Genomic DNA, 16,896 nt, shown 5'->3' on the forward strand with positions numbered 1-16,896 from the left:
TTAATGTTTTGGCTGCTACATATTTTGGAGTGCCAAATAGGACAGAGTACTGCTAAATGTATTGGATTTTCCATTTCCAGCACATTGTTTTCAGCTTGATTTTTCAGAGAGAAAGACAGTTAGTTCCTTTCTTTGTTCTTCTTTTGGATCGGCGAGTTCAAGTCACTGGTGCACACCCCCCCCCCTTTGCTGGAAGTTAACCAAAAGCATAAGCTTCCAAACTCGTCTTCTGACTGCATTGGAGAAGAGGAAAGAATGGGAGTCACATCATACTTCACTGTGGTTTAGTGTGCAAATGTAGTCAATATATGCTTATAACATTGAAAGTTTTATATTACGGTACATATTGTGGTTGCTTTTGGTCTAACCATCCCCCTTTTAATATAATATCCAAATACAATAATAATTGAAACTATATAAAACCAATAAAATCCAAGGGAGACCTTCCTTGAGCCTGCACCTATTACTGCTGTTTTACTGATCAGACAACATAAATTGGGAATTTACTGTTGTTTATTAAAGCTACCTCTCTCTTTTTTTTATACCAAAAACATTGAGTAATACTAGGTTTGGCATTTTTGTTTTCTGGTTCTTGGGCTGTGTGCGCATCAGAGCTTTAATGTGCATGTGAAGTGCACAGACCTGATTTTTTCCATATGCACTTATGTGCATGCTCTTCCACATGTGAGTGCTTTCAATTGAGCTCTATCTCAAATGTTTTCCATCCAAGCTAGTGGGTGGTACTTGATTGGATGCATTTTCACTGTTTGTTGTTATCCCTTCCCCTCAATTAGTACTTTCCCACTCTCTTTAGTTCTGGGAACTTGAGGTGCCTTGTGGGCATGCACACGGGAATTTGCTTACCTGTGTATGTGACCATTTTTTTTATTAAAAAAAGAGAGAGATACAAGTTTTCTGATATACCCTGCTTCCACAAAACAGTGTATTGATACATTAAAAACACACGTGTGTTGCTCCTGGCCCCAGCAGCAGTGCACTGAGGGCCACCCAACTAATCGAAGTAGGGACATGATGATAGATGGCATCCACACACATAAACAACAGCAGCAGCAACAAAACCCAACTACCAACACTAAATGCACTTCAGTATGTCCACAATGGGGTGACAGGCAATTTTATGCTGGATTCTTTTCTTCTTTTCTGCATTATCCACACATTGGAAAAATTTGCATTAAATGGGGGGAAGTGTGAGTTACCAATTGGATGAGGACAGTGCTGTGCAGAGTACATGAAAAGCATGCACACATGATGCATTTAATCAATTTTAAACTGCCACATGCAGCTAGGATGAGTTGCGGTGTGTGTGTATGGGGGGAGCGTCAAGTAGAAATAAGGGTCACGTGCACCTCCTGTCTACTGCTTCTGTCTTGCAAATTGCTCCATTCCAGCATTCTTCTGCTTTGGCAACCAAATGCATAGTTCTGGTCTCAGAAATGGCAATCTGGCCACTTTGTTTTAAGACAACTTAGGAGTTATACAGTGAATGCACACCAGAATATTGCATGAGTCTGAAAAACCTGAAATAAATAGATATTAGTTCGTTGAGAAGCAAAGAAATGCTGGTGGTCATTGTGCTTTATTAGTTTCTAAATAAATAAATAAATGCAGCTATATTAAGGAATCAGGTCAGTCACTGCCTGGAGAAAAACAACTCAAATTCACTCTTGGTTCTCTGGCAGTAAATGTTCCAGTACGGGTTTCTTGCTAAACAGAAAGAGCAAGCTTCCAACCTAAGAGGCCCTGTGCTCTTTTGATTTCACTGAACACGCAGATGTTTGCTTGAATTTGTCCTCACTTTTGAATGCTTTTTTTTCAGCTGCTTCATTGCATTGACAAGGTTACTTATTTCTTTCATTTGCATAACTGAACCACAACCTGCTTATATCTGCAGGTAGAACATCTGTGTTTGCATACTATCGTGGCAAGTTTTAGTTCCACAGGAATAACAAAGGTTTATCTTTTTTCCATTTACACACTCCTAACCTCTCCATTTTTTGTAAGTTTTGTTATAGAGGTTGTCAGGGCGGTGCTTTCCGCTTTGCCACTCGGGGCGAAACAGGAAGTGCCACCGTGTCTGATGCTGCAGACATACCTGCTCCTGCCACTGCCATCTATACTGCCTGCTCTGCCGCTGCCACTGGCAGAGAACATTTTGGGTAAGGTCTCAGTAATTTCAGCAAGACCTTGGCCAAATTCATTGAGATCTCACCTGAAATCATCACTGATGTTGGTGCCACTTTTTTTGCCACTGGTGGATGCAGCAGAGCAGGTGGAGCACCTGCAGGGGTGCAGCCTCAGGGCTTCCTCTGCTGGAGGCAGAAGCCTCATCCCACCTAATGCTAGTGCCGGCCCTGAAGATTGTGGTTTTCCCTTCTCTTTTAGGCTCACTATAAGCTAAATGTGAGGAAAATGTCTCAGAGATGGCTTTTTTTTTTGTTTAATTTAGTAGTTTTATATCCCAATAGGAGCCTAACTTTAAATAAAAATAATCCAGCTAAACCAGAAGTAGGTGTGCAACAGTGTGAAACATAGTCGTCACACAAAACAGTTGGTCTTAGATGGTCCTGGGAGGAGACAGTCCAGCTGAGACAGGAGCTGATGTCTGATGAAGTCTCTGCCTGTCTTCTCTCTGCCAGTTTCAGTGGTGGTATGCCCTACAAGAATTGCAAAAAGACTTGTGATGCACAGCAGCCTAGAGAAAATGCTTGATCTGGGATCAGGACCCTTTACTGGAAAATCAGGGCTCACAGGCTGAAGACAGACAAACAGACAGAGAGAGAAATAGTTAATGCAAAAGGTGAAATAAAAAAAATCACATAGCATGTGAAAATAGATTTTCTGCTTACAAAAATAAGGATATACTTATTCAGTTATGAAAATAAAATAAATTAATGCAATGAAACCACCATGAATATACATAAAATGTGTGGATGAATTCAAGGAAGTATTAGCTTCAAAGATATAATGGCTTCCCAGGTGTTTGAGAGAAGCTATCAGAAGAATCAGGTTGCATTTCAGTTTTTTAAGATTGGATGATAACAGTGACATAAAAAGCTATCATGAAAAGTATCCGTGGCACCATATGTCTGAAAGCAAAGACAAAGAACCCCCTTTTTTCTTCACTGAGTTTTGTATGGTAATGAAATTATAAATGTGACATACTAGGAAAAGGGCCCAAAGGGTGATTTTTAGATAGGAGCAGCAATGATAAGGGGAAGCAATTAAATTATGCATAATTGACAGAAGTGAGAACTGTATTTATAGTGAGAAGTACAAGATGACAATAGCAGACGGATGGGGGAAAGCTCATTCCCTAAAGAACCTAACATTTTTGGACAGTATGAAAGTTAAAGAGAAAAGAATTGTAGACAAGTTAGAGAGAACTGAGTAACACACCTGAACCTATCAGGAAGAGTGTGCCATACAACAAAAGCTAAGCTCTTGCATGTGCAACCAAAATTTGTATTTTAAAAAGTTTGATTTTAAAAAGTCCGCCCCGTCCTCCACTGCAGGAAAGAACACAGTTTATATTATGCATTCCTTTAAAGGTTTGTAAGAATAATATTCAGATTTTACATTTGGGAGGTATATTGTGGAAACACACTGGGGGATGGTTCAGTTGTAGAATCAAGTACAGGATGGTTTGAAGGAGCAGCTGGGAGCCTCAGGAAGCCTTGGTATTAGACCCCTCTGGTTTAGACTAACATCCCATGTCTCAGTGCAGTGGAGTAGCTTTTAATGAACAGAAGTAAAAGAAATTGAATTCGCAGGCCCGATGCAATATTAATGAATTATATCCATTAAAAATGTACAGCCCACTTTAGTGCCGTTTAAATTGCATACTATATCTGAAATTACCTACGCATGCTTTAAGGCAGGAGATAATATCAGAAAACATCTCAATATCTTTTGAAAAACAGAGTCAGTACAAAAGCTTTGCCATTAGCTTAAATTAAACAAGGGGTAGAAAATTGCAATGAAAATGTGCGCTACTCAGACAGGTCCAATGGATTTACTAAGAAATAAGTCTTACTCAGTCCAGAGGGATTTGCTTTTAGGTGGGAGTCTACTGGATTATAGCCAGAATTGCACAATCTGTTGGATATAGATGTGAGCTGATACTGATCCTTAGGACTAGGAAAAAAATTCTGAGTGAAAACAGAGGATCCTTTTTTGCAAAATGTTTTTTACTCCAATGAAAGTAGGGGCTCATCCACACTTCTGCTTGCCCTGTGCCTAGCAAGCATGGGTTTAAGCGGTTTTCAGCTTGTCCCACACTTTCTAGGCACAGGTCCAAGCCTTTGTCCTGCCACTTTCCCCCAGAAAACCCACTCTTCGGTGCTAAATTGGAACAAATAGCAATCTGCAGAAAACCCGATTGCTTTTTGTTCAGATTCAGTGTTAAGACTGGGGTTCCCCAGGGGAATGGATAAGCCCCAAGCACAGATTGTGTGACAGCCAGGGAAGGAAACAGTTCCCAACATTGCCAAGGCATCTGTCTGGGTGATCCTCTCTGTCTCGCCCTGCTGTGAGATGTGATAAAACTGGTCTTGCAGTGAAGTCCACGAAGAGAGGCACCCTTCCCCCAACCTCATCGTCAAGGCTACCCGAAAATGCTCCCTGTCTTCCTGGACAGCACTGTGAAGGCAATTCCATTACGTCTTCTAATACGCTCTGTCAAGTCAGTGAACATATCTGTGCTTGGGCAAGGCAATTTGGTAATGCTCTTTCCTGCGCTTTGCTGAAGGGACAAGAAAACTGCCCTCACAGTGCAGCATGGGATGTCAGTTCCAGTCAGTTGCTTTGATTCCTTCTTCTCTCCTACGAAGACAATGCTTTAGTGTTAGGTGAAATGTTCTGGTTTTGCTGATCTTATATTTTGCTTTTTCATTTACTCTTTTATCTTGGACTTACTTGGACTTGTATAACATTTTTCTAATAGCCCTGTAATCATTACCTTCATATTGCAAATGTGGGACTGCGGGTGAGAGGTTGTTACTTGGCTACTTCCTGGGTTCATTTTAGCCACTGCACCAGCTCGTAAGATGAAACTTTAGGTCACACTCCACCACAGAATGGAGAATGTTTAAAGCTCATTGACTTCTCTGGTCTTAAACAAAATTGATTCTGGATTGCATTGTGATCTTAGATTGAAACCTGATCATATCACAGGGACAAGGTTGGGTTTTTAAAAAAAAAAGTATCATAGTATATTGTGCAGCATTACCTCCCAAAGCAGAAAGTATTAATATCTATATTTTAATTCTTTTAGGTACACACGTCATGGAAGGTTCTGGAAGAATGGTTGTTACTGCTGTAGGAGTTAATTCTCAGACAGGGATCATCTTTACTCTGCTAGGCGCTGGTGAAGACGAGGAGAAGAAAGATAAGAAAGGTGCAAATTTGATCACATCAAATTTCCTCAATGTCTGTTTTTATTACATAAAACTGATACACAAACTAACTACACAGCATTTATTTCTGATTCAGTCCCATCATTTTGGGGGGCAGGACCTATGACAGTCACAACTTTCACATGCTAGATGTATACCAAAGTATTGTTTTGAACATTATACATTTTGTATGTAAAATGTGAGAAGGGAAAAGTAAAAAAAAAAGTTCCGGGCTCACCTACGTTCCACACAATTTCAAGCTAAGTTTTGTGTTATATATCCCAAAATCATAACAAAGAGAGATTTCAACAAACATAATTGAGTGCTGTTGTTAAAAAAGAAGTAACTTACTACTTTCATAATTTTTATCCTCACATTTGAGATCTAATTGAAATTGTTGTAGTCTTGGATTTTATGTTTCAATTTAACGTCATAATTTTAAATTGTGCCATATTGTGCACAGTTCATATTTTACTTGATGTTAGCATACAACTAACATTCATCCAGCTTTTGTTAATTTAGTAACTGGTACCATTCCAATTATCTGTATAAGATGGGGACTTATCTTTCTAAACACAATCTAAATGTTGGATCTAAACAGTCTATTCTCTGGATAGGAGATGTTTCCACTTACAGAAGGGGCGCTTCCATGAGCAGAACTCTCTTCTCATGAATAGAAGCCCATTCCATTAACAGAACAGAGTATTTTGATCCAACCCATGCCTATAAGTAGGCTGAACTGAGATGGTCTCCTTTGTAGAATATTTGTAGAATATTTCTTGGAAACAAAGCCACTTATGTTTCAGGGGAAGTTATGTGAAGATCACTCTTCAATTTCCAGATTCAGGCAGCCTTCATGAAAATGAAAGCTAAAATAATAATAGGGATCTGTTCAAGTTTCTTTTCCCAATAAATCTTCACTGCAACTGATTGATTATTGATTATTCAATTCAATTCAATTCAATTCCTGCATTCCTTATTTAAACAATTTATTCCTTTCTTTTATCAAACCATGCATCATTGATATAGGTATGGTTAACAAGCAAATTTTTGATAAACATGTACACACTTACCTTATACTTTTGCCAGATGGTCTTATATCTAGTTAAACTGCAGTCCATGTGGTTATGATACAGAGCAAAGTTGACCATGTCTGTGACAGTCACCCTTTGCACCATTGCAGGTCATGTTATAGTCTTACGTGAGTGCAAATAAAAATAAGGGAAATATATTGAATGTGTGAAATCTTCTTCATGAACACAGTTTTCTTACACTCCTAAATCAGAAAAGGCATTTTTTTTTATCCCCAGAGGTATATCAGACCTGTGCAGAAGCTTTACTATGACAAGCAATGATAATAAATTTCAGTATGTCTATATGGTAGGCATACTTCTAGAGTTCATTTTTTTAGTATTAGACTAGATCAGTCAAAACTAGGACAAAGTGAAATACAATTGCCAAGAAAGTGTAGGAAGTTGTATTTGGTGTACAGAATATTCAATGTAGTTCTTGCAGTATTCCCTACACTTACAGTACACATTAACTCTAGGTTTACGCAGTATACATTATCTCTATGTAGACTAATAGTGTTACATTACATGTAAAGCTAATATGATAAACGGGGATTAAAATGTGTTTTCTCAGAAAACAATGGCTGGTGATTGAGGGCTTTATAGCTAATATATTTTAAGCAAGAATTGTGTAAGACACACTAGTAATTTTCACATAGCCTGCCACAGTCTACAGTCTGGGCCTGCTTTTCTGTGACAAGATCCTGTGTAATTCTTCCCAGTGTTTCCTCTTTCTTCATTTAGTGTTTATTCTTCCTTGTCTTGTATTTTAAATTTTTAAAAGAGACAATCTGTCAGTCTACGCCAGCAACTGAGGGATAGGTGAAAAAAGAGGGCCATATTTGTCATATAACTTCCATAAAACATCATTACACATCCAATAAAAGACCTAACAAAATGCTTTCAAGACTCATTCTTCAGTCATTCAAGTAAGCCTCCAGTGATGTAATGATCAGGCTGCATGGAATGTCAGTCTTCCAAGCACTGTTCCTGTGAACACACTCTTTATTTAAACAGAGCTTGTGGATGAGTCTGGCATGAGCCCCACTGAAATGAGCAGTGTTTGTACAGCAACAGAGCTCATTAGATTATGTCCCTATTTCCTAAGCTCAAACATACATCCATTGTTATGTATGCTTGCAGCTTTCTGAAAGCCTACCAATCAGATGTGTTTGCATTTCTCTAGATGTATGCATTTCTTCCCCATTAACATTTTGTAAAAATCATCATGCAGGTGTGAAACAGAAGGATGGACATCAGCTTCCAGGTAGAGTAAGAAACCTACCATATCAGAGGAAAGGCTGAGGCTTTTAACTGGGACTTTCCCAAAAATGAGGGTGCGGAAAAGACCTGAGTGAATAGTCAAGAAAACTTGTCTTCACTACATGATTGGAATCTAAAAGGAAATTTCACTTGGAGTTCTTTTTGCCCATTTTATGTGGCTGTTCCCTAAACAAATTACTTCAGAAAAGTTTGTTTAAAATATGGACTTTTAAAACCTCATTTAAAAATGGAAGCCATGATTTTTAATTTTTCACTTACATATTAATACAAAATGGCAGCTAGTGGGTAAACCAGAAGTCTGACTCCAGTGGGCGGGATGAAGTGCTAGGCAGGCAGAGGAACTCTTGAAGAGTTCAAAGAAGCCTCACTGAACTTGGGGCCTACTTTGTCTTCTGGAATCTCCATTGGACCATTAGGCTTGTTAGGGCAGAGGCAGGGTAGACACAAAGCTAAATAAACATAGAAAAAGACCTGCTGGATTAGACCACATGCATATCTAGCCCAGCATCCTGTTTCCCACAGTGGCCAGCCAGATTCCTCTGCAGATTCCATAAGCAAAGCAAAAGGCAAAAGCTTTCTAGTGTTGTCCCCAATAATTTCAGAGGCATGCTGTTTCTGCTCCTGGAGGTAGCATACAGTCATTGTGGTTAGCAGCCATTGTTAATTCCTTTGGATTTTAAAGCTATCTAAAGCTAGTGGCTGAGCCGCCATATGCTGTGGCAGTGGATTCCATAAATTAACTCTGTTCTGGATGAAGAAGTACTTCCTTTTGTCGGCCTTTAATCTCTTGTCAATCAACTTTATTGGATGACCCCAAGCTATAGCACTGATGCAGTACTTGTTCTCAGTTAAGCCTTGGTGATATGGCTGGCTGACCTCCGCAAGCCCTACAAGGGGACGTCCAAACAGACCAGAAAAGGAAGCAGCCAGGCTCCTAGTGAGCCTCATCCCCACACTTGTAGTTGTTTCCCCCCCCCCCAAATGTTAAGATGGGAATTAGGGGGCTCTGCCAGCTTGTGTGTTCTAGCACATGCCCAACTTCATTGACCTCTGGAGTTCCATGGTACCATCTTAACTTTAAACATCTAGTACTAGAAAAGCAAATCTAAGATCAGACCATTTATTTATCTAAATAGCATGTTGGCCCAAGGCATTATTTATGTGACACTGAAAATGAACCACTGAATATTTGAAGCCAAAATTGTCGCTGGAAACATTTGTACAGTTTCAGATCATTTATTCACTGCAGATTATTCACTCAGCTCTAGCACAGCTAAATTCCAATCAATGCAAAATCTGCTGGGAACTTTTGCTTCCTCTTGATGTGAAGGAACTTCTTGCCTGACCTATCCCCCCCCCCCACTCCCTTGTTTGAAAGGGAAACTGCTGACATTTTAGAACTGTGATTGACTTGATTTGATTTTCTGTCATCATTCAATGCACAATGAAAAACAGAATTGGTAATACAATTGCTTAGCAAATCTTGAATGGAATATATATAGATATATACACACACAAACAAAAATAAAGAGCCTAATATGGCTCGTGATTGTACTCTTGGGTTTCCCAAAATCTCTTTTGAATGTAACACTGGAAAATTGCCTTATTATTTTTAAAATGAATGAAGGATTTAAATAGAATGCCTTTTAGATGCATAGATAAATAAAGCATATTAGTTCTAGTAAACGTAATATTGTAGTTATTTATGGATGTCCTGAGAAATGCAGGTGCTTAAATAATACTTTATTTTTTTCTTACACTTCAAATCAAAACCTATTATTATTATTATTATTTTTAAAAAGTGAGGCATCTTAAGAATGTCTGCGTGGAGGAGCAGAGGAATTAGAAGTACTATGTAAAGTCAGTTTCTCACCAACTCTGTTAACTCTGTTAAATGTCTTTCATATTTACTTTTATAATATTCCATGTATGAGTTTTTGTTCCCCACTCTTGTGACATTCTTGTAATAACATCCATTTTTAGACATTATGTTGCTTACTTTAAAACAACTCTGTTTTGGAGAGAGAGAGAGAGAAATGAAGCCACATTAGTCCATAAATGTTATCCTTTTTGTCATGTGAATTTGTTCATATTATTATGATTTATTCTTTTTTTTCCTTTTATGCATTATTACTCAGTAGATTCTTCCCATACCTCCTTCCATCCTCCTTCAACTACAGATGGGGCAGCAGGTGCAAATGCCACAGATAATGCAAATGCCAGCTTAGTCAATGGTACGTTAAGAACACCTAGCTTGTTTTTATTTGATGGATTTCTCTCCTTAACTCTATAAGCTTCCCTCTTTCTCTTATGAACGGCACAGATGTTGTATGTGCATGTGATTATTACCCTGTGAGAGCTCCTATTGTATCGCAGCTTATAAGAGATGCCACTAAATCCCACTTGGTCTTAGCCAGCCAAAATCTTTGCTTCTCACTGATGCAACAATGGGACGTGAACAAGTAGGAATCAAGGAATCTTTTATTGCTGATTCAAACTATTAAAAACAAACTACTGCAGCAAGTATCTGCCAAATCCACATTTCCTCACAAGGTTTTCAGTGCAAAGCTGTTGTTTCCATGCTTTCCAATGTCTATTTGAAAGAGAGCATGATTTTGTTTTTCATTCTACTGTTCCAGTGTGGCACTCTCATAAGCATTCATAGTCTCAACATAGCTTTGGGAAAACAATCCTGCTGGGGTCAGGAATCTGGCTTAAACTCTACCAGTAGCATTGTAGTGCTTTATTGTGCATTCCCACAACCTTTTGACTCAGCACTGAGCTAAGCATTTACTGTAGGCAATGATAGTAGATAGCAAACTATTGCTGTGTACTACCGTGCATGTGCTTGGATATGGTTTCATACATTTTCTTTCTTTCTTTCAACAAATACAACTTCACCTTTGCAATTCTGAATGTGACTTTGGCCAGCTTCTTGACTCCATTTCTTAGCATGCCCATACAATAAACTGCTTTATAATAATATAAATTTATAGTAAGTATGAATGGGTGTATTTTATCTCAAGCTTGGATAGAACACTTGCTTTTTCTCTAAACTTATTATAATATCTTTGCTTGATTACATTATTGTGCTTTTAGCATCTAAGTAGTAATGAATTATTTATGATACCACTAAATAGTAACCAAAGCATGGATGTTATACAATGTTTATTAATCCTATTTATAATTGGATACACTTCATGTCCTGTAGAAAGTTTAAAAAATGAATGTTAAATGTGTTTTCTGGAGCCCCAAAAGCAGGAAATCCTAAAGATCAGAAATGAGGAATTTGTGGTCCTCAGGATGTTGTTGGAGTCCATCTCCCATCGGTCCAACTAGCATGACAAATTGTCAGGATTGATGGGAATTGTAGTACAGTGTGTTATCGGAAAACAAGTCTAGACCCTCTTAAGTAACATAACTAATTTCATAGTTGTTCTGTTCCTGGTAAAAATATGAAAACAATACCATCTTAATAAATTTGAACATGCTATAATTTCATTCTTTCTGCTGCTGAATCATATTGGAAACAAAGCCTTCTGAAACTTGCAAAATCACACTCTTGATGTGATCACAAGTCACAAATCATCCCTTAGGGAGCTGTGAATACTTGCTGTACAACCAAATTGGTCTGTTTAGCTCAGCATGGGACTGTATTTGAGAGATGGAGGCTGAAATTGATAGCATCGTCATGTTAGGCTCATCTGCAGAAGTTCCTTGACAGACAAATGAATGCAACCTTCATAAGGATGCTTTGACAGTATATTAAGAAAGGGCCTGTTGTATATGTAGGTAGCCTGGCACTGATACAAAAGCATATTTAGTGTATGTCCTACATTTTAAAGAGAACTATTACTTATAATGGGGTGGCCACTATAGTGCCTGGCATGTACTTGAGCTCTCTTTTAAAGTTTAATGTACGTATTTTACTTTATTTAACAAAGTTTATATACTGCTTGATTGGAATAAATCTTCTAAGCAGTTTACAGAAGTATAAAACAAAACAGTTAACAGCAGCTATTTAAAAACATTCAAATGATAATTAAAATCAACAGTAGCTAGAGAGAGAGAGAACACGTATAAACATTCTACACATCTAGAAAGACTTGTCTCATGCTGGCCATGAGTTGTGTGGAATAATACAAAATTAGAAAGACAACCTCTCTGGAGAACCTTATGCTTGTCATGGGAAGTCAGCTATAGTTTGCTTGTCCTGATTGTGCAGATCACATAATATTGATTACACACACACACACACACACACACACACACACAGGTCTATAGTAACAAGAAGCATTCCTCAGTACCAGGAAAAATATACAAAGTGGACACACTTCACTCATTCTCATTTCAAAAAAATTGCTTAGAATGTACCTGTACATTTTGCCCCATAACATTTATTCAAGGAGAGCTAGAGACTTACTTTTTTTTAATGCAAACTCAGAGTTTGGGATACCTGCCCAGGGCCACCATTTAAAGTTTTGCTGGGTGTCATCGCCTCACCTGACACCATGTTGGCAACTCCTGTACCGAATCATGTGGGATATAAAATATTTCTGTGTTTACTGTGACATGCATATTGCTGTCAGAAAATACCTATTCTAGGATAGCTTGTCATTTCCAAGCAACAATATAAAACACAGATCCCCTTTAGATTCTCTAAAGTGGAGAATCAGTGGAGTTTTTCTGCCTTGATATTTGAGCCTTTGCTAGGTTTCCAACTTAATCCTATAATCCCCAATGAACAAACAGGCAAAAATACCCACACTATATATATGTAACAGTCCATACAAACAATCCATTTAAATAGTCTAGAAATGTATACTTCCCAATACTTGTTAAATGCAGTAGTCCATGACTATTGCTTCACACTATGGCTTTAAAATATTAAGTACGCAAGACTGAACTTTGTGCTTCTACTTTATGTCTGAGTTTTGAAAGATGGCAACTTAATTTCTGTTATCATAAATTAAAACATATTTCATTACTTGTCATTATGGAAGTATTAGTTTTTTTAAAAAAATAAAATAAAGCTAAACTTGAGGCTTTGGTGAATAGTATTTCCCATGGATTTTTGAAATGTTAATAGCAGCTGATTGAAATGTCCCACCAGAACCACTATTTGTCCTCCAAGACCAAACATGCACCCACCCCACAGGGCAAGTAGCTGTTTGGGGGGTGGGGTGCATTTCAAGCAGGAAAACAGCATGGAAGAAATAGTACAAGTCTTCCTTTGTGCTACAGTTCCAATTTAAACTGAGTCCCTCTCTCCAACACAACTGTCATTAACATTAAAAATGCTAAATGATCCAGCTTATGGATCTCCTGGATCATACCCATTTGCCCCTTGCAATATGGAAGCATTTGCTGGTGCTGCCAGCATTGCATTCTGCAAGGTCTCAGTGTGTGCTAGGGAAGTGGTAGCAATTACCTGAGTCAAGCTAGGCTGTACCAGAAGAGTCATCCAAAGCCTTAAGAAGGCTGACAAAGGCCTTCCGTTCTCATTGGCCTTCCTTTCCCACTCTGACCCCACCCCCCACCCCCGAAGTGCTGCCTGCCATCTTTAAAGAACCATATATGTGGCTGTGGAGTAGGGAAAGCTACAGGAAAATAATTCCCAAGGAATTATCGGAAGAACCATGTCCTTGGGTTAGAATGATATAGAAAGGAGTACTGAAGGCTCTCTCCCCTGAGTTGGTGACTTGTGAATCAACTGAATTTGAGTCTTCCATGGTGTGACGCTGGGACATGGACACAGGGCACATGGCAGTCAGCTCTCTACACCACTGCCTAATTTGGGGGCTGGAATGTATGTGAGTGAGCGAATGCATGAATGAGTGTATCATATTTGTGTTTATCTGTGGATGCATCTGAGTATATGAGAAAGTGTGGGTATGTGCCTACCACTCCTATGTTGCCCCTGGAAGGTCAGCCATAAGGAAATGGGGTCCTCAGGCTGAGAAAGTTCCCTACCCTGGATTAAAGGGTAGTCTGCTCCCTTAGACATTTTAGTAGTGGGTTTAAGAAAGACCTTTGAATTCCCAATGAATAGGTTTCAAAATGATCAAAGCAGATATTTTGGGAGACATGGAGGGCTTGGGGAAGTTGGGGAATGCCCTGTTGCACAAGCAGAAGTCCTTGTGCAAGGCTTCCTCTGATGGAACTTGTTAGATGAATCCTGCCCTAGATCAACAACAAGACTTAACTTACCTATAGTTCCAAAAAACTGCTAAATAGTCATGTGTCATTATTTAATGAAATCTAAGTATTGTATCAGGAATATTATATTAACACCTGCTAGAAATATAGGTCTGGTGTGAGACTCCTTCCATGTCTCCCTGTGCTTCCGAGGTAGCTCTTCCCAATTTTAGATGATTACCCATCTCCCAGCTGAGTCCACAGTCCACCAATATTATCGTCTCAGTTGCAAATCTGAAATTGCTTCTGCCTCACTGCAGTTAGGCTTGAGGAAAAGCCTTCCATTTGTTCAGAAGGCTTTTTTGAAGCCTAATTGTTGCAGGAGTGGGCCAGATCTTCCTGATGATTGCTGCTGGGTTAACATTCCCTCCAACGGCATTGTTCAATAAGCGTTATGTTTATGTGTGCACATATATGTGTAGTTGTGGTAAGTATGTGTGTATTCTGCCCCAATGTTTTGCATAGTCCCCAAATGAGTTCAAAGAATCTGGAGACCCCTGGGTATTGTCTAATTCTGTCATGTCTGTCAGCCTTTGGTATATGCTTATTATACATTTTACAATGGAGTATTGGGCTAGAAGAAAAAGTAACATACTCCCTAATAGTCATTTCTGCAGTTTAGTAATATAGTATATGTGTACAAATCACACTGTCTAGTGGAAATACATAGTTTTACCTCTCAAGAGAGGCAATTTATCCAGTATTTCTGGATCTCAAAAAATGCTTCATTGCTGAGACTTTCCTTGTCACATCCCTTTTATTTATCTCTGTGATATATTAACATGCAACTGCTATCCCATCCCATAGACACCTGTCAACTGGCTTCAATATTTCTCTGTGCCAGATTCAGCATTTCTCTGTGTATATTTGGTGAATTTTTTTAAAGCAGTCATTTGTATCTAGCAGCAGCTTTCTCCAGACAGAAACTTTAAAAGTGAACAGTTGGTACTGTAATTTTAACATTACATGAAAACATTCAGTACAGAGGAAAATAAATGAAAATATATTTCTTTTTTTATTAAATGATTTAAGGAGAAAAATGCAGAGAATTTTTTTTATTTTTTTAAAAAAAGAACCTTAGCCTAAGCCACCTTTGCCCTAATCCCACCTTTGATGCTGTGCACACAGAACACTGCGTCTGCATGTGTATTCCCAGCAGGATGAAAAACTGTGTGCATAAGTGGCACATGTGGTTCACACCTGGGGCTATATATGCAGTACTCTATTATAAAAGGTTAAAATTCCCATTTCCAGCTCTTCAGGAAGGCCTGTAGAAGCCTGAATTCATTCCTTCATTTTTCCTGCTGAACTGCTGATTTCACATTTTATGGAGAACATGATAGAAATGTATCCTCCCCCCACTTTTTGGCACATTGCAGCACTCTTGCACTCCATATTATGAGCATGGAATGTGGAAATTGCAGTTTGGTGAATCTAGTAGAAATGTATAGGGTAAAGGTAAAGGTACCCCTGCCCGTACGGGCCAGTTGTGTCCGACTCTAGGGTTGTGCGCCCATCTCACTTAAGAGGCCGGGGGCCAGCGCTGTCCGGAGACACTTTCGGGTCACGTGGCCAGCGTGACGAAGCTGCTCTGGCGAGCCAGCACCAGCGCAGCACACGGAAACGCCGTCTACCTTCCCGCTAGAAAGCGGTACCTATTTATCTACTTGCACTTAAGGGTGCTTTCGAACTGCTAGGTGGGCAGGAGCTGGGACCGAAAGACGGGAGCTCACCCCGCCGTGGGGATTCGAACCGCCAACCATGCGATCGGCAAGTCCTAGGCACTGAGGTTTTACCCACAGCGCCACCCGCGTCCCTTTATGAAATGTATAGAAACACTATAAAAGAAAAATGAATAGTACCTTACATGCAAATTTAAAATAACCATTGTTTTCAAAATAATCATGCTGCTCTGCATTAGAGGAATTTATTATTTTATTTTACTTTAAAATTAGTCACTTTGTTTGGCAAATATTTATTAGCTTCAGGTGGGGAAATAACAGCAAGTAGATCTGCAATTGCAATTGGGACATGCAGGATCGTTTATAAACATTGCCAGTCTAACACTTGTAACATTTATACAAATATTGGAAAGATTGTTCTCCAAAATTAATTTTATATAATACATTTTGGAGAACAATCTTTCCAACATCGGTACAGTTCCCTGACTGAAAGATATATACACCAAAACTGTATATATCTGCACCTTGCCAAATCCATTCATTTCAGTGGAGGGAATGGATATTTACCTGAAAATGAATGCACATGCAGATCTACTTCCTCCCTTAAAATAAATAGGGAATGATTTCTGAGAGGTTGAACATTCTATATACACAGCATTCTGTGGTGAGATTGCTGGTTTGGGGGGTCATTATAACTGAATTTTATTTTATTTGCAGGAAATGCCAGCTACTCTGAATATCTCTAGTTCTTTGATATTGGAATTCTAAGGATTAATTTCATCAGGGTTTTTAAATTATAATTTCGTCTTCCAAATTTTAAAATCAGAATGCAGTGTTTATTTCTATATTCTGGTTATAATATTAGCAACCATGGACTCTTATTGGTTTAAGCAGTTTGATTTGTCAAAAGTACATATTGGATTTTTACAGTGTAATAGATTGTACTAGATAGTCTTCTGTTCCCATGCCAGATCTCCTATTTTATTATTTTATAATATGATACATATTGCTAACGAATAGCATATTTTAAACATACTAATTAAACTTTTGAAAATTGTACTGTTAGAGCAGTCAACTTATGCCAGTTTGAAATAACACCTAGATTGTTGGAGCATTATAGGGTAAGCTCTTGGGAATGCCTTATCGTTTATGAAGCCCAGATCTGTGGTTTTCCAACAGTGTGCTTTGGAAATTTGGGGTTTGTTGAAAGTTTAGCAGGGGTTCTCCAGTGAAAATATTAGCAATGAC

General features: G+C 38.6%; 1 protein-coding gene across 11 annotated transcripts in view; it reads left to right on the top strand.

Moving 5' to 3' along the window:
- Positions 1–16,896, top strand: part of ATP2B2 (ATPase plasma membrane Ca2+ transporting 2) — a 387,126-nt gene that overhangs the window by 297,189 nt on the left and 73,041 nt on the right. For 7 of the 11 annotated variants that reach the window (XR_008329003.1, XR_008329002.1, XR_008329001.1 and 4 more), the window contains exons 8-9: positions 5,294–5,416; positions 9,907–10,002. Coding sequence is in view for 8 of the 11 variants with exons in the window: in XM_053377652.1 (XP_053233627.1) it covers positions 5,294–5,416; positions 9,907–10,002 (219 nt within the window). In the remaining 3 variants the exon portion in view is untranslated. The remainder of the gene's footprint in view (positions 1–5,293; positions 5,417–9,906; positions 10,003–16,896) is intronic. The other 4 variants (XM_053377653.1, XM_053377648.1, XM_053377651.1 and 1 more) reach the window with 2 other exon arrangements.

The sequence above is a fragment of the Podarcis raffonei genome, chromosome 2, assembly GCF_027172205.1.
Source record: "Podarcis raffonei isolate rPodRaf1 chromosome 2, rPodRaf1.pri, whole genome shotgun sequence".
NCBI lineage: Eukaryota > Metazoa > Chordata > Lepidosauria > Squamata > Lacertidae > Podarcis > Podarcis raffonei.